Source organism: Scedosporium apiospermum (assembly GCF_000732125.1).
Source record: "Scedosporium apiospermum strain IHEM 14462 chromosome Unknown SEQ_SAPIO_0101, whole genome shotgun sequence".
NCBI lineage: Eukaryota > Fungi > Ascomycota > Sordariomycetes > Microascales > Microascaceae > Scedosporium > Scedosporium apiospermum.
This window is the reverse complement of record NW_015971802.1, coordinates 132993-149111: the sequence shown is the minus strand read 5'-3', so window position 1 is coordinate 149111 and position 16119 is coordinate 132993. Positions and strand designations below refer to the sequence as shown.

The 16119-nt window shown below is 50.0% G+C and overlaps 3 protein-coding genes and 2 pseudogenes across 3 annotated transcripts; 2 read left to right on the top strand and 3 right to left on the bottom strand.

Annotated features, from left to right (window-relative positions):
* Window positions 1-290: 290 nt before the first annotated feature.
* SAPIO_CDS6216 lies at window positions 291-1124 on the bottom strand (annotated as a pseudogene; the record flags this gene model as incomplete).
* A 2509-nt stretch (window positions 1125-3633) lies between these two features.
* Window positions 3634-6000, bottom strand: SAPIO_CDS6215 (annotated as a pseudogene; the record flags this gene model as incomplete).
* Window positions 6001-8017: 2017 nt separating this feature from the next.
* SAPIO_CDS6214 (uncharacterized protein) lies at window positions 8018-11073 on the top strand (the record flags this gene model as incomplete). The annotated part of the gene is made up of 4 exons (XM_016788378.1): window positions 8018-8387; window positions 8709-8879; window positions 9094-9553; window positions 9735-11073. The coding sequence occupies 4 exons, from the start codon at window positions 8018-8020 to the stop codon at window positions 11071-11073; spliced, it is 2340 nt and encodes a 779-aa protein (XP_016641959.1).
* A 1327-nt stretch (window positions 11074-12400) lies between these two features.
* Window positions 12401-13961, bottom strand: SAPIO_CDS6213 (uncharacterized protein; the record flags this gene model as incomplete). The annotated part of the gene is made up of 10 exons (XM_016788377.1): window positions 12401-12419; window positions 12497-12781; window positions 12862-12901; window positions 12967-13007; window positions 13064-13175; window positions 13252-13277; window positions 13336-13375; window positions 13436-13505; window positions 13569-13641; window positions 13756-13961. 10 exons carry the CDS (start codon window positions 13959-13961, stop codon window positions 12401-12403), a joined length of 912 nt encoding a protein of 303 aa, XP_016641958.1.
* Window positions 13962-14697: 736 nt separating this feature from the next.
* Window positions 14698-15962, top strand: SAPIO_CDS6212 (uncharacterized protein; the record flags this gene model as incomplete). The annotated part of the gene is made up of 5 exons (XM_016788376.1): window positions 14698-14933; window positions 15024-15100; window positions 15170-15554; window positions 15618-15683; window positions 15746-15962. 5 exons carry the CDS (start codon window positions 14698-14700, stop codon window positions 15960-15962), a joined length of 981 nt encoding a protein of 326 aa, XP_016641957.1.
* Window positions 15963-16119: the final 157 nt, after the last annotated feature.

The following is a 16119-nucleotide window of genomic DNA, read 5'->3' as shown; positions in this document are numbered from 1 at the left end:
TTCTGCTGCTGCAATTTGGATAAATTAACATTGAACTCTGTGGGCTAAGACAGCGCCAATTTTACATACAGCAATGGCCCGTGTGACATGTTAGTTGGAGAAGTCAACTGGAATTTATTCACACCGAGAATAGAAACCACACCACGCCCCTCAACATGGACAACGCTCATTCCACCTAACCCGACAACTAGTAGCACTCTTTTGTGGAGATCGGGCTATCTGGCCTCCCAGAGTGCATCTTCGCCGTCGGTACAGTCTAGGCTACATGCCAACCGCGGAACCTTCTTCCTTTAATAGCGATCCATGATGAGCTGTGTCTTCAATGAGTCCTGCGCGAGGAACCACCCCTTGCCCTGCATGAAAGTGATGAGACTGTCATGTTTCGTCGAGGCCGTCGTGGCACTGTCCGTCTTGAACGACGCTTCAACGACGTACTCAGTTCCTGTGCCCGCCGCGTTGAGAATAGGCCAGACCTCAATATACAGCTGCACTCCGTTCCACGTGCCGATGGAGCGCTTTGCCAGGATGGGTCCGTAGATGCGGGAATTTCCAAGCGCGGTGGTGCCCCAGTTATTATACAACCAGTCGTCAAACTTCCCCGGCGCGTCATCGATCAGCATGTCACGCGACTTGCTGGTGCCGGGCAAATCCATGCCACTGAAACCACTGTCCGACGCCGACTTCTTGCGGCTAATGGAGAGAGTCTGCTTCTGGTAGCCCCATTCGACCTGAGCCTCGTAGTTGCTGTCGCTGGAGTCGAAGCCCTCGTTGTTGGCCGTCGTGAGAGCGGCGTTGATGTTGCCGCCGGTGATGGGGTACCGCTTCTTGTACGTGAGCTCGAAATCGTCCTCGTCCTCGACCTTGCGGATCCGCGGGCTCCACCCGGCGTTATAAATCTCCTTCGAGTCCGTGTCAAGGAACTGGACGTTCATCTTCGTCACGGTCGTCGGCATGCTGAATGTCGATAGGACCGTGGCCTTGAGCTTGTTGTCGGATCCGAGAACCGCGGTGGGGTTCAGCAGGACCTTGACCTCGTAGTCGGGGACCATGTTGCTCGCGGCCTGCGCGAAAGGGGCAGTAGTAACCGCAACCGCGGCTACAAGTAGGTGGCGAAGAGAGAGCATCGTTGCGGGCTTTATCAAGTCGGAACGTCTGATCGGTTGGGATGGTGCGCGAGGGCGGAGAATGGCCAATTCTTCACTTGATCGCCCATTTCATTGTCAACCGTTGGATCTAGAGTATTTATACTGGTCAATGACATACAATATCAACACGTATGGTTGCAATCGTCCGTCGTTCTTACTTCGTCGTTCGTACGTTGGTGGTCTTCCATCGGATTGATGTAGCCATTACATAGCGCACGTGGGTGGTCGTCTTGATCGCACAACCTATAATTGAGGCATTTCTGACGTCGCATAGCTGTGCAATTCCCTTCTAAACATAGATATTCAGCTATACTGGAGAGCGCTAGTTGCGCAAGTGGCAGGTGAGTCTCCTTGCCCTTACAAGTATCAACTTTGGCTGGTCTTACTTTTTCTGGTCACCGACGGCGCGGGGGCTGACTGGACACCTCCTAATATTAACGAGCACCCTGGCACTCTTACCTGTGTGTCTCCTCAGCCCCAGCCCCGATGGTCGTCAAAGTTATTCTCCGAATGGGAGAAATATTCGTCGGTATGCGGAATGGTATAGCGCACCGGACCAGAGAGTAAGCAGCGGGCCCAAACCGAACACCGAAAAGGGTTTGTTGTTGTCCCAAAACACATTTAAAAGAATAGTAATAACATTGACAAGAGAACCAATTCCTGATGGAAACTTGTAGATAAAGGTAGTAGTAGCCGTAGCTACTCGTAGACTTGTTATGGCGATTGCCGCGAAATGCGCAGAGTTTGCCTTGAAGAACGGCAGTAGTGAACGACAGCATGGGGGTAACACGCGCCTACTTTGGTTGTTGGGAGAGCTGGCCCTGGCGCTTCTTGAAGTGGGTCATATATTGGCCGGCGATGCCGGTGGTTCTCTAGTTCTCTACTCCAATACCACCGTGGCATTATGACGCGTGCCATTATTGCACCTGAGTTGAAGGAGCTGAGGTTAGTCCCTCACAGTCGCGCAGGATGCCAGGCTTGTCCTGGAGCCCTTCGACCAGACCCATGATATTGCTAGAAGTCCAGAGCATACCTGCATCGTCCCAATAATGTAAGCAGTTTAGGCCAATGTGCAACTGCATCAGTAGCGTCAAGCCTCCATAGATCTGCGAGAATCCCACAGAGTTATCTAGGACTCGGCGGTCCCCTCCTTTGTTGAGACGACCGTGGTGTCTCCATTTCCTCGGTTCATGAGATAACTATTATGATGTGGCCGTGCCATACAGTGGAGGAGTCCGTTTTGGGTTATCGCCATGATGGGGCGACCTTACCAATGAGCTTATTAACTCAGTACGCTCAGGCCCCTGAGATTCACTTCATGCTCAGCCAGTCTGATTGTGCCAGGATGAAGGATGAACCTGCAGACTTCAATGAAGAAGGAACTTCAAGGTCTGAGACATAATTACTATGCAACTAGTCCAACGACCACCCGGATGAAGGAGTCCTGCTGGGTTTAACATCCCGAGCAAACGGATTGCTGCTGCCTTGAGGCTTCTTCGGTGTGAAGATGGCTCTGCGATCTGTTTCCGGACGAAAGTAGAAGTTTAGCTAATTCTGCATAAACAGGAGTCTAGTGAATTTGGGAGGCATACCACCGGCCGCTCGACCCACCGCTCTCCTTGAGGCAATTTTTTCTTGAAATATTCAACGACGGCAGTTGAGCAGTGAACCCAGTGCCCCCGCTACCAATTTCTGTTCACATGCGGCGCAGTCTGGCGCAATCAGCTCCCCATGTTGACCACAGTTTGCTCTTTCTTGCACGTCTTTTAAGCCAGTCACTGCAATGTCCCAAACATGGTGGAACCTTCATCCTCAAAGTCTCCCAGAATGGGTCGTCATACGAAAGAGTGTGACTCCTCAAAGTCCTTGAAAGGATCAAAGGGGCACTCCAAGGCATTGACGCCCCGGCTTCCGAGACAAGTCGTTGAGAATCTGCAGACCAGCAGGGGCCTTGGAGTGGGATCCAAGAAGAGGTGGCAAGGCGGAAAGGCTTATACCTAATAAATCAACCGTATCTGAGAAGGTCTCGAGCCATGTGTTCAGCTCATGTTGCAGGGTGATCTTAAGAGACTTTAATCTCTAAGTTGGGCCGGGTTATGCCTCCACCAGTTAATCACCAAATTGGCAGGATTCAGTTTATTTGGGTCGCTTGAACTCACATCAAAAACTATAACTCCAGCTCTACACTATATGAAACCCCCCGGCTTCCTTGCGGGTTACCACAACCCTCGAGGATGCATTAGAGGAATCTATTGTCGAACAATCATAGCAATCATATCTGCTGGAATCACTCGCCCGCCGGTCTCCATTCGGACTTAGGTCCTAATCGCGCTTGCAAATAAGATGAAGAGAAATATGGCTCGGTTTTACAATACAGCCAATACATGGCCGCCAGTAAGACGAGAGACAAATTATCGCTGTCCTAGTACTTCATCCTCAGCCCCATGGCGACCGCAACGCCGAACAACACGTCCCTAGCAGCTAATAACTACATCAAAAGGAAATCCTGGCCTGAGAGCTCGTCTTCTGATAAATCAAAAAGAGCCTCACCATCCATTTGACCCAAAATGAACGCCTCACCGACAAGCTCGTAATAATCAGGAGTATACTTATCTCCACTCCCACGCCAAGTGGGCCGAAGAATGCATGGGACGGAACAGCCATACAAGATACAAACCAAATCATCCGCTTGGCTTTCACCGGGACCGATGCCCACCAGTCTCTTCTTGTCGTCGTCTTCACATTCAAGGAATGCCCGGTTCCAACAGACCGCCTGGACTCTCTTGAGGTAATTCGCCTTGAGCTGCGCGGTGTCGTCTTGTTGGAGAATGGAATTGGTGTTAATGTTCCCAAAATTGGTGTCGGATACGAGACATGTCATGCAGGCCCTGTGATACCATGCCGGCGGCATCTTTCCGTCCGGGCCACGATCTGCCACGAGGGTCCTCCATAGCATTTCCGGAACCCCTTCCAGTTCCATGCGATTACCATCGTGTCCCAAGCTCTCCAGAACTCCCCTCGGGATGATTCCCTCAAGCATTAGAGTGGGCTTTGCCACGTGGCCAATGCATAGGCCCTTGACCTTTATAGAACTCCTCAAGTCCAGTGCGGGCCGTTGAAGTCGGTGTCCTTTTCTCCGGCTTCTCTGCGGCTGAAAGCCATTCGTGGGGAGACTTTGTGAAGATTGGTCGGTTGACTTACTGGTTTGGGGCGAGGGAGGTGGATCATCTTGACCATATGAAATCTCGGGAGCCATGTTTAGTGAAGCGTTGTAACAGCGAGTTTCGGGCGTCCCAACAAAGCTGTCTCCGGTTCTCCGTCCACCAAACCCCTCCGTCTGAGATCCGTACGCCGAGTCGCGAACCGTCTTAATCCATGACGGCAGTACAGAAACTCTGGGGTAGAACTCATCCAGTACTTGCTTGAGCTCTGGTAGAGCCCAGTGGCGACAAATGATGTCCAGGGAGCCACTCTCCTTTACACACCATTTCACAAATGTAGTGTATACCTCAAGGAGGTCCAGGGTGTAATCCGGCACCGGTGGGGGGTTCGTCTCCAGCTTCTTCCGCCTCCGCTCATCCAACTTCTCGTTGTGGGGAAAGAGGTTAATGGTCTCCTTCGCGAGGTTTAGGAGCGTGTAGATGGTGTCACGGGGATCTGAAGTCTCGAAAGTAGATAGAGACGAGATAAGGCTCTCTAGACCTTGTCGCGAGGCGTAGATAGTACCATCGGCATGCCGCTGAAATGTGTTGGAGAGGACATCTACAAGAATTCGAGCGCCGAGAGGCTTCACATCCTTGATACCGTCTAGTGACCTCTCCAACTCAGGTTTCCCTCTAATTAGCTTGAGGATGGCATCAAAATGAAGTGTAAAGATGCAAACCGCATCAGAGAAGTCCCTCCAATGTTTCCTCCTGGATCCACATCGAACCTCGGCTTCTTTCGCCAGCGCCAGCTCCTGGATGATCCATCGACGCGAGAACCACCGACGGCGCATTAGGTACAATAGATCGGACCAGCTTTTGGCGTAGCGGTCTGTGAGCTTGTCCCCAATATCGTCCTGGAGAATGGAGCTGATGAAATCCATTCCCCGGTCTGACTTTTGGCCCTCGTCGGCGGGCCCCAGCCAAATGGCAACATTGGCAGCGGTAGAGTAGATCTGACTCATTCGGGACACTTGGTCTTGCTTTTCCTCGTTGCTTTGCTGGTTAATGCAAATGCGGTCTACCCAGAGAGCTACCTCAACCTCTCGGTCACGGAATTCCTGGAGAAATGCGTATAGGTTCGGTTTCACTCTGAGCCGCTTTTTTTGGTGTCTGACATATTGAATCGCCACTTCGGAAAGCCCGGGAAACTTGAGCTGGGAACCTTGCAGGATCTCTTTCGATGTGTCCACCCAGACGACATTATCTTCGTCTCCCGCGCCCCAGTTGTAAGAGAGCGCAGTGTACTGGTAGGATTTGGGCTTGTCAGCAAGCTCCTTCATTGACATTGATCGGAGCTCGACAACAATATCGGCAGTTGGATCCAGGTGTGGCTTAAGAACAAGAATCCTGATATGGCCTTCCGGTAAAGGGCAACTTTTGTAGTCGTAAAGATTCCTGTAGGTCTTCGCGGCTCTGGCAAGCATCTGTGGCCTTGTCTCTTGGACCCCATGGTGACCGTCGACGAAGTGGGTTGCCCGTTTCTTTGCCGGTGTCGGCCGGGCACACTCCACTGTGCCAAAATTCCGCTTCGAGGGAATCGAGCTGGCTGGCACATTGTTGGAAAGATCGATGTAAGTGTTGTCTTCGTCAAGTATTGAGCCGCTATCTGACATTGGGGCGGGAGACAGAACTACTGGTGGTTGTGACATTGTGAACGAGGGAGGATGCCTAAACTAGGCCCTTAAGTGATAGCAAGATAATGATTATTGAATGGGCTGAGCAGGTACGCAAGGAATGCTATGTTGCCGGTGCAACGAGGGAGTATCGATGAATGGATTCGACAAGCACTACTGAGAGCTGGGCGTCTGGTAAGGCATGGCCTTTATAAAAACCTGCCGGAAAATCCACGACCGGTCTTTCCCACCACATGACACACATGGTGCCCTCCACCACTTAGCGATGGCGCTTCCGATCAACGTAAATAGTATCAACTCGTTAACGGCAGCCTGGTGACCGGCAGGAAACCAGAGACAAGTACGAGGCGACACCCTCTTCACTCTGCATGGGCGATCCTGCAGGCGAAACACGCAGAAACTGCAGCGCACGGCAACATAGGTCCAATGGAAGCGGCGCTCGAGTGCGCCCTTCTCATGCCACGTCTGCAAAAGCAGGGTTTTTCGGCCAGGGAATAGGCCGGTGGCGCGTAGAAATGCAGCAGAATTTAAGGGTTAGCAAATAAGATGCTTGCTCTAGGTGCGCCTCAATCTTACCCTGGCAACTCCATAATCGATAAAGACGGGTTCATCGCCACCATCTGAAAAGGTACTGCGTCGTGATCCCCCTTCCTCCCACAATCCCGCACCCCCAGGCGAAGCGGCTAGCTTCCTCCACTCTCCTTACACTGACAGATCCAAGCTCCCAATATATCGCACTCTATAGGCCACTGGATGGTGATATCCGACACACGATAGGATCTGTTGCTGTCCTTCTGCCGGGGCCTTCAAGCGTCACCGACAAAGAGCCTAGAGGGTAAGAGTAACGCCCACTGACCATCACGAAGCACTCAGGCACGGATACCATGGCTGGGTTGTCACATTTGGAATGCGGTGTGGGTCAGGACTCGGGGCTTGGGGCTCATCACCACACAGTTCTAACGCACCAGGTCCGTATCCTGGTGAGGCAATCCATACTCCGTAGGCGCCCAGCCCCATTGGGTGTTGATTTCTAGGATCACACCCAATGGATATGGTGGCTGCGTTATCATTCGGACTGTACTAAGTAATTTGGGTCAGGACTCAGCTCTCAGCACTGCACAGCTGTGTAACGCACCAAGTCCGCAGTCTGATGAAGCAATGAAAAGATGGCCCACCCTATGAGGGGCCTCAAGGGTAGAACTTGAAAAAGTAGGGCCAACAAGGCAGGACCCAGGTACGGTCCGCGGACTGTTGCATGAGGCTGCAACCGTTATCTCATGATTGTAGAAAAACGGTTCACGGACGGTTGCACATTTACAACGGTCGTCGAGGCAACAATCTTCATGTATTACTTCTGCTTCTACTCGTTCCTTTCACTTCTACAATCACCGAAGAATCAGGAAAATCAAATTACATTTTCGGAAACAAGCACTGTGAGTTACAGATTAACTGCGAAGTAAACATTGATCTCAGGCGAAACGGCCAACTGGCCTGAAGCGATTCCCCCCTTCCTCTCGCCCCCCCTTTCCATCATTGGCGACCAAATTCGACTCAGTGGATACACGCTTGGTGGTAAACTTCTGGAGGCCTCAAGCGACCCGTTCCAGATCTTTCAGCCCGCTTCACTGGTGGCACCCCATTCAGCTAGGGGGCACCGGTACAGTCCGAATTTACAGAGACGGGATTTTACGAGGAAGAAATACGGTATTTAAGATATGTATTGTGCCTAGAGAGTAGAAACTGCAGTCCCCCCCAATCTGATGCGATTTCGAGACTTGGATAAGGCGACCTTGCTGACAGTGACAAAGTTGCATTAAATCAAACATGCCAGCAGGAAACTTGCCTTGCATAGCCAACTCGTTTCGGTGTGGTACGCCTCATGTTCTCCTCCGTACCGTCAAGGAAAGGGAAATAGGGATGGAAAAGGAAAATTTTAAAGACTGTTTATTATTACAATTATTTAAAAAAAGGCTCTCTAACGTACGCCATCGCCCCAGTCCTTCCCAAACTAATTCCAACCATCGGCGTCAAGATGGACCCCCTAAGTATAACCGCAGGTATCCTTGCATCCCTGCAAGCTGCTTCCGCTATACTCTGCTTCTGCTACGACGTACGAGCAGCAATGCGCAAGATTCCTTGGACCTTGATTCAAGTGATCGAAGAGGTCCGCGATCTTCGCAATGTGATCGAAGCTGTTCAATCCGCTCTCGACAAAGAAGACTCGTCGGGTGAGAAAACGAACTCGCTGGAAGAGATTGTCGAGCCGGCCATAGCAATGTGTTTAGCTGAGCTTCGTGCTCTTGAAGTCCGTATTCGACCAGAGCATGTCTCTGCTCTCCTCGAGTCGACAAGCAAACTCCTTCTCCGGTCAACGATTTGGCGACTAAAAGCCAACGATGCGAGTGAGTCAATTGCCAGTCTGCAGCGATGCAAAGCGTCCTTGAATCTCGCAATCAGCTCTCACAACCTGTGAGTAGAATCAAATAAGGATATAGGCGTATATTTATATAGTCGATACGGCCTCACTAAGATTCACTTCCGTGATGCAGGATCATGATTCGGGATATAGAGAGACTAACAATAGTTCTTGACCACAAAATGGATGACTCTTGCGAGCGCCTGCGTTTGCTTGAACGAAGTCTCAGCACAACTGTACTTGGTACGTGCGGTTGGCAATGGTGATTAATTGTCTTGGAGCATTCTGATATTCTGACAGTACGTAGATGCGCAACAGAAGGCGGTAGTCGATTGGCTGTCCCCTCTCAAGCCCAGGCAAGCTCATTTTTCGGCCTGGGAGAAGTCTCAGGCCGGGACCTCAGAATGGTTCCTCAACAATAGAGACTTTAGCGAATGGCTAGGGGGGAAGGATAATATTTTAGGCGTGGCCGGACCGCGTAAGTTGGCCCAAGCCGTTTCTCTCTTGGTTTCCTGATACGTAGATGCCAACAACGTAAGGCCGGGTTCTATTATTGACGAATCTGAAACTTAACGCAGCGGGTTCTGGAAAAACAACGATGATGTAGGTACTTGACAAGGCAACGCGCTAAATCCATTAGCACATGTAAGGCTACCTTTTGCTAATGTAAAAATCTAGGAGTCGTGTGATAGAGTCGGTCTCCTCCACCCTCGATCAATCTGGCGATGGAGCCCTATACGCCTTTGCGTACTGCGACTTCCGCGATCCCGTCACTCAAAATATCGGAAACATCCTCGGATCACTGTTGTCTCAGCTGTGCACCCAGCTGCACCACTTCCCGGACGATCTGCTCAGTGCGTATCGGTCCAGGAACGCATGGTATCAGCCGTCTTACCCAATGATCGAGGTGGTTTCTCGTGCCATTCGGACAATCTCGGAAAAGCGGCGAGTGTACCTTTTCATCGATGCTATTGATGAGGTCGGTGATTGTGATTCACTTGCGCAATACTTGCTTTCCCTGGCGAAGTCGGTTTCAACACTCAATGTGCTTGCGACCCACCGAAACGATATGAGCATCAGACGAGCGCTTGAAGACTCTCGACATATTTCACTGGAAAACCATGTTTCCGAAATCGATCAGGATATCGAGCGGTATGTTATGGGCCGCTTGGATAGTGACCCACATCTGTCCTGGCTATCATCCGATCTTCGGAGACTGGTCTCAGATTCTTTGCTCTCGAAGTCAAGGGGAATGTAAGAAACCCAAAGGTGGCCATGTAAAGTGTCCAACTAATGTGAATCGAGATTTTAACTGATACGGACTACTAATTAGGTTTCGATGGGCTGCGTGTCAGATGGACAGCCTGGGCCACTGTCGAACAATCCGCGACATTAAGAGAGCTCTTGAAGAACTGCCACCGGGGCTGAACCAAACCTATGGCAGGATTTTGGCAGATATACCCCAATCAGAAGCGCCTATTGTCCGAAAGATTTTGACCTGGCTATCCTTTTCAGCCGCCTCAGTGTCACTGGGGCAGCTCTGGGAAGCACTTGCGATCGAGAAAGGGGGGGACAGGATCGATGACGAGTACCGACTTCGAAGTGCCGAGGACATACTGACCCTTGGCAAGAGCCTCATCACTCTGACAGCAGATGGGCATGTCACACTAACCCACCTATCGGTTCGGGACTATCTTGTCTCCGGAGACATTGAACAAAGCCCGGAAACAGCAAGGTTTGCCCTAAAGCCCGGAGCGGGCCACTTGGAGCTGGCCCAAGATTGCCTCACCTATCTATTCTTCTCAGATCTGCGCTCTGGACCATGCAACAGCCGGAAGGAATATATGTCTCGATTGAGGCGATTTCCACTTTTGACGTACACAGCCAAATACTGGTTTTACCACTCTCGGATGGCAGAGGATAATGTAGATTTGTGGAACCAGACTCTCCGGTTCTTCTCACACGAGGCTCGGAAAATATTCATGTCTTGGGTCCAAGTCCTCAATGCAGCGGATGCACCTTTCAAATGGAATGTCTTCCCCAGGCATGCGACTTCACTATATTACGCCTCCTCACTGGGTCTTGATGGGGTGGTCGATTGGCTGCTCCAGTCTGCAGCACCTGACGAAATCAACGCTGCCGGAAGCCGCTTTGGTGGCACAGCTCTTCACGCAGCAACTATCCGGGGCCACCTTAACATTGCCAAGCAGCTTATCGCGCAAGGAGCAGATCCAGGGAAGCCCGATTTTAACGGCGTGACACCACTGCATAGCGCTGCGAGCCAGGGGAGCGCGGACCTCGTTAGGGTCCTCTTGGCTCACGGGGCTCCTGCAGATGCAAAAGATAGCATGGACGGTAAATCGCCGGCCGAATGGGCTGAGTGTAGTGGCCATAAGGCTACGGCGGGTATCATAAATCATGTCTTACAAGACCCGGATCTGAGGCAGGACTCAATGACTCTCAGTGAGAGTGGTTGCGGAACGCCATCGCAGAAGACCGAAATATGGCGGCCGGTTCAGGGATACTTCCCAGACTACTATGAGAAGAGGTCGGGCCTAGATTCTCCTCTCATTATCAGCATGACTGTTGGTGAAATATGCTCATATTTTGACAGCGAGTTCAGGCCCCTGGTTCCTCTTGGTGGGTCTGACAGATCGCTTCCGGTATGGTGATTCGGGCACTCTTGATTTTAATATTAGGAATATCATTCTAAACGTGGAATGGTCAATCCTAGGAACTCTCAATCTGACATTCCTGTTTTCTTCGTTTGTAAATGTATGCCCACTACTAGTCCACTTATGTATCTGATCCCCATCAGGCTCAGTACTAAGATATCGAGAACTCTCTTCGAGACATGATGTAAAGGCAGCCGGGCGCAGCGGCGGTATGAGACCACTTACAATCAAATGGCGCTGGTCGCGACACTTGGGGCATCTTTTTGTCATCATATATGATTCGTACGAGTCCCACAAGGCATTTGACGACGCATATTCTAATTTTCGTTTCTACTTGTTGACTCTGGATATTACTACAGGGGGGGTTGACTTTCACGTAATAGCGGAACTTATGCCATCATGAAGGTAACCCAGATGGTGTGGGAGGTGTGCTCTCGGGAACTGGTCGTCGATCAAGGCATACACCCGTCGCTAGTAACACGTGATGCCTCCGTCAAGCCCGTATCTACGAAATCGCGCCCGTCTGCTTCTGGAACGTGAAGTAAGAAGGGTGGCTATCCCGTGCGCCATCCTGCTATGAAGCTAATGGGATATTAGACGGCCGAAGCTCCGCGGATCGCGGCTAGGCTCTCACACTTCTCATGGCTGACATGACTACGATATGTAACTGTTCGAGTTACTCGCCGTTGCGTTTCTTCAAGAGTGAAATACCACCAGAAACGCAGACGAGAAGTGGGCGCACCAAATTCCATTTTCGGATTCAAAGCTGGAGCCTACAACAAGGCCAGCCAAGGCACAGAGCCTCGTATTTGACCACTCCTGTGACAATCTCAATTTTATACTAAAATGGAAAAACTCCGTCCAAGGATATTTTTGCAGGCCTATATTTGGGCATATAGTCTAGGGGATCACAACTATGATCTGGGTCGAGGTACCTCCTGGCCGTGAGGCAGTAGGTACATCTAGGAGCAAAATCAATATCTTACATTTAAGGGGTTCAATTGGCTGTGCCGCCCTATTGATGCTTGTTGTAAAGGAGGGTTCAGATAAGGAAGAGAGGAAACTTCAGTGAGTAGTCCGACTGCTCGCAGAATGTCTAGATTGTAGAAAGACTCCCTGCTTCATCCATGCAGTGATGAATACGACTCCCCTTGATATCCCAGAAGGCAGAGCGCTGGTTGAGTCAGACATTAAGACGAAGTAGATTGATGAGAGTACAATGAAAGCGTTATTACGAAGGTCGAGCAGTCTTGACGCTTCTAGGGCTTTGAGGGGGAGAGTGGAAGATAGAGAATATCTGCATATTCATTTGAATAATTATATCTCATCCCAGAATCTCGTCACTGGCGATACACACTTCGGTTAGCTCTCAAGTTATATAATCGCCCTCACACCTAGAGTAGTCCAGGTAACAACTCACGTGTATGTATCTTCCGGCATTCGGATCCCGTCATTAATCGACAATCCCATCAACCTTCCACCATCTACGGTAAGCAGAGCATGGTTTATGTAACCTCCTCCAGCACTCGAGAGCATCAACACTGGACCGACCATCTCCTCTGGGCGTCCGGGTCGTCCAGCCGTGCAGCGCCTGGCGGCACGCTCAGCCTGGTGGTTGATGTTATATTCGTGTTTGCCGGCCGTCACACCAGTCATTTCGGAAGGGAATATTCCGGGACATATCGTGTTGACGCGGATTTTCATCCTAGGATTATCAGTATGGTCGTCTCACAGAGGCCTCAAAGACCAAGGGGTTTAAGGTGGGTTAAGATGATAATATCTTACGGGTGAAGACGGCCAGCAAGAAGCTTAGCCAAATGCACGGCTATTAATATATGTGGTCAGTAATTCCCTACATCTCGATGTAAAGCAGGGTTCCCAAACACTCACCCGCAGCTTTGGAAACAGCATACGTTGGAGAACCCATCGACCTTGCAAGTAGTTATTAGTTATTGATTGTTTCATATTGCATCCTCACCTCAGCTACCTTTGGTTCGCGATTCCAGCCAATGACGCAATAACACAAATATTAGGGTCGGCAGCCTTTCTCAGAAGAGGAATAAAATATGCCGTAAGGAAGTAAACACCCATCACGTTTACTAAACAGAGGGAGATAATCAGTGAATACAATTCGTATCATGGGTTGCCCAAGTAAATCGAGCTTTGGAGACTCACTTTGATTGCTTCGATTAAAGTCCTCCCTATTTAAAATTCCATTATTAACTTGCTCCGAGGATAGCAGCGGATACACTATCTTACTCTTCAAGGCCATTGATAAGCAGGTTCTCGACCTGATCCGCTATTTTCAATGTTAATAAATACATATTAATTTGTCTGAACGTCTCATCGCTGGACTTACGGTCGTTGTGATCCTGCGCTATTACCCGCCAGGGGCTGTTGACCCCGGCACTATGAACAAGCGTATCAACCTGCTCCATCAGTTAGGTTCTAGACAACAGTGCCAGGCCGCGTATCCATTTTATTTGACTCACATGAGCCTCTGAAGCTCCAATCGCATCCGCAATTGAACGACATCCCTCTTTTGTCTGGACATCGCCTTGAATTCTAGAGACAAGTTAGACTGAAAAGAGAAAATGCAACATGCTTTGCTTGCGGATGATGTGCTGCGGGTCTAATGAGAGGAATAGAGACGCTCAATAGCCTTATTTTTGCACTTACGCATGAATGTCGCCAGAGATTTGCTTAACGGCAGTTTCTAATACATCTAGTCTCCTGCCAGTGATATAGACTTTCGCTCCGTTGACAGCGAAGCCCTCGGCGATGGCTTTGCCAAGGCCAGACCCCCCGCCCGTGACAACAACCACTTTGCCCTTCACCGAGAACAGGTCTTCTAATTTGAACGAGACATGTTGACTAGCAGCCATGGTTAGCTTATGCTGGCTAGAGTGCTGGGATTGGTGTTGCAGTCTCCAATATGGCGTATGGCTTGGTGAGGGCGGTTGAGATATTGAGTACTGTTAGGAACGGAAGTCAGGCTCTGAAGGTAAAACATAGCAACAGTAAGTGTGTGAAACCAGACTTGTTATGGACTTCCATAGTACGCTTCTTAACGATCTCTTGACTAAGGCATCACTATCTACCGGGAAGCCGCTCCTCTACCCCGCATCACCACTCGGTGGAGAGATGCTTCGTCTCGCCCTCGAGATGGAACTGAGCGCTAGTCGCAGCCATCGTCTGAATTTTCCTAATTAGGGTTAGCGTAGCCGATCGGCTATCCGAGAACCTGACTTGTTTGACAAGCTCCGATGTCTGGAGAAAAAGAATGGCGCTAAGCTCCACGCTGAAATCATGCGGGTGCTGCGGGGTTAACATCAAGAGTTTGTGCATCCCGCTTCGTTCCGACGAACGAAGGGCCTAATGCCGAAGGGAAATTTGTGGTAAAGCTCCAGGGAAACAAGCATGCTCTCAAGACCCGTGACTCCTAAATACGCCTAGGCGTCCGAAAGTGGAATCCGTTGTATAACGTTCCGCTAGATTATAAAAATATCCTTCAATTCCAAAATCATCTTGAACTACGTAACCGTCACGGGTCCATTATAAGCCCCAACACATTATCATACAATAACAAACACGCGAAGAACGCTCGTTCATTTAACCAACATGGCTATACCGGCAACTTCCTCCGATGGACCCGTCATTATCTCTCTCACGAATGAGGAGCGAGACAGTGGCGTCATGAGTGACAAGAAGCTCTATGATGCTATTGAGGCCTTCTTCAATGATGGTCTTGTCGTTGTTGAGAACGCTATTGACACCGCCATCATCGACAAGCTCAATGAGAGGATGCTTCAGGATACCGCCAAGCTGCTGAACGGGGGAGGAGAGGTTCATTTCAAGTACGTGACGCACTTCACGAGGCCGTATTATAGATCTTGTCGCCATTATAGACACCATGAATCCTAACCATTGAATCTTCTACTGCAAAGTCATCTTAACGTCAACGCTAAAACCAAAGGTGCTGCCGTTGGTGGGAACCTCTCTCAGGTTCCTCCTCTAGAACCCGGTAAGATTGTGTGGACTATTTTACGAAGGGAGAGCCAGTGATTTTCTAATAAAATTCGTGTGGCAATAGAATGGCTATTCCCCGAAGTCTATGCCAACAAGCACGGCACCCGCATTATTTCCAACATCCTCGGCCCACGACCCGAGGTGCACTTCATCCGCTCCAATACACTACTCGCCACCCAAGAGCGACAGATGGTTCACGCGGATATCCGCTTCGAGCACCCCGAGCATCCCTTTGCGATTGCTTTCAATACTTGCTTGGTGGATGTAGGCCCCGAAAATGGTACCACTGAATTGTGGCTTGGGACTCAGAACACCAACATCAACGATCACGGAGAGCTGGGCGAACCCATGATCGCAGTTGATAAAGTCGAAGAAAGGAGAAAGGTTCGACCCCCGGTGTATCCCAGGATTAAGAGAGGGTCTATCGTTCTCCGCGATTTCAGGCTCTGGTAAGCTTGTCTCGGCACCAACCATCGAGCCAGGTATTAGGCATTACTAACGACACTCCGCAGGCATGCCGGTATGCCGAATCCTACAAATCAGATCCGCATTATGCTTGCGATCGTCTACTATGCAGCGTGAGTCCAAATTTGTGTAAGGATAAACGTTCATAACAAGCCACTAAACTTTCTTTGTAAAGGTGGTACAAAAACGGCATCGTTACCCCCGTTCCCGAGTCACTGCGTCCAACGATTGAGTCGCTCGAGGAGTATGGTCAAGCCAAGATTGCCGTGGAATACGTGCCCGAGGATGGCTATAACTACTTGAACATCAAGTTTAGTAACAATTTCAGCTCGACGCTGACGCCTTGGGTTTGGGAAAAAATTAAGAATGTCCCCACGGTGAAAGGATATTAACCGTAGCCGAAAGACGGCGACTGGACTGATGATATCATGAATTGCTCTATTTTCAAGATGATGTAGATGGTCGCAAGCCGTAAGATATATATATTGAGTTAAATTGAAGTCATACATTGGAATTATAAGTTCTGTTTTTTCCTCGATTTACGCAGTA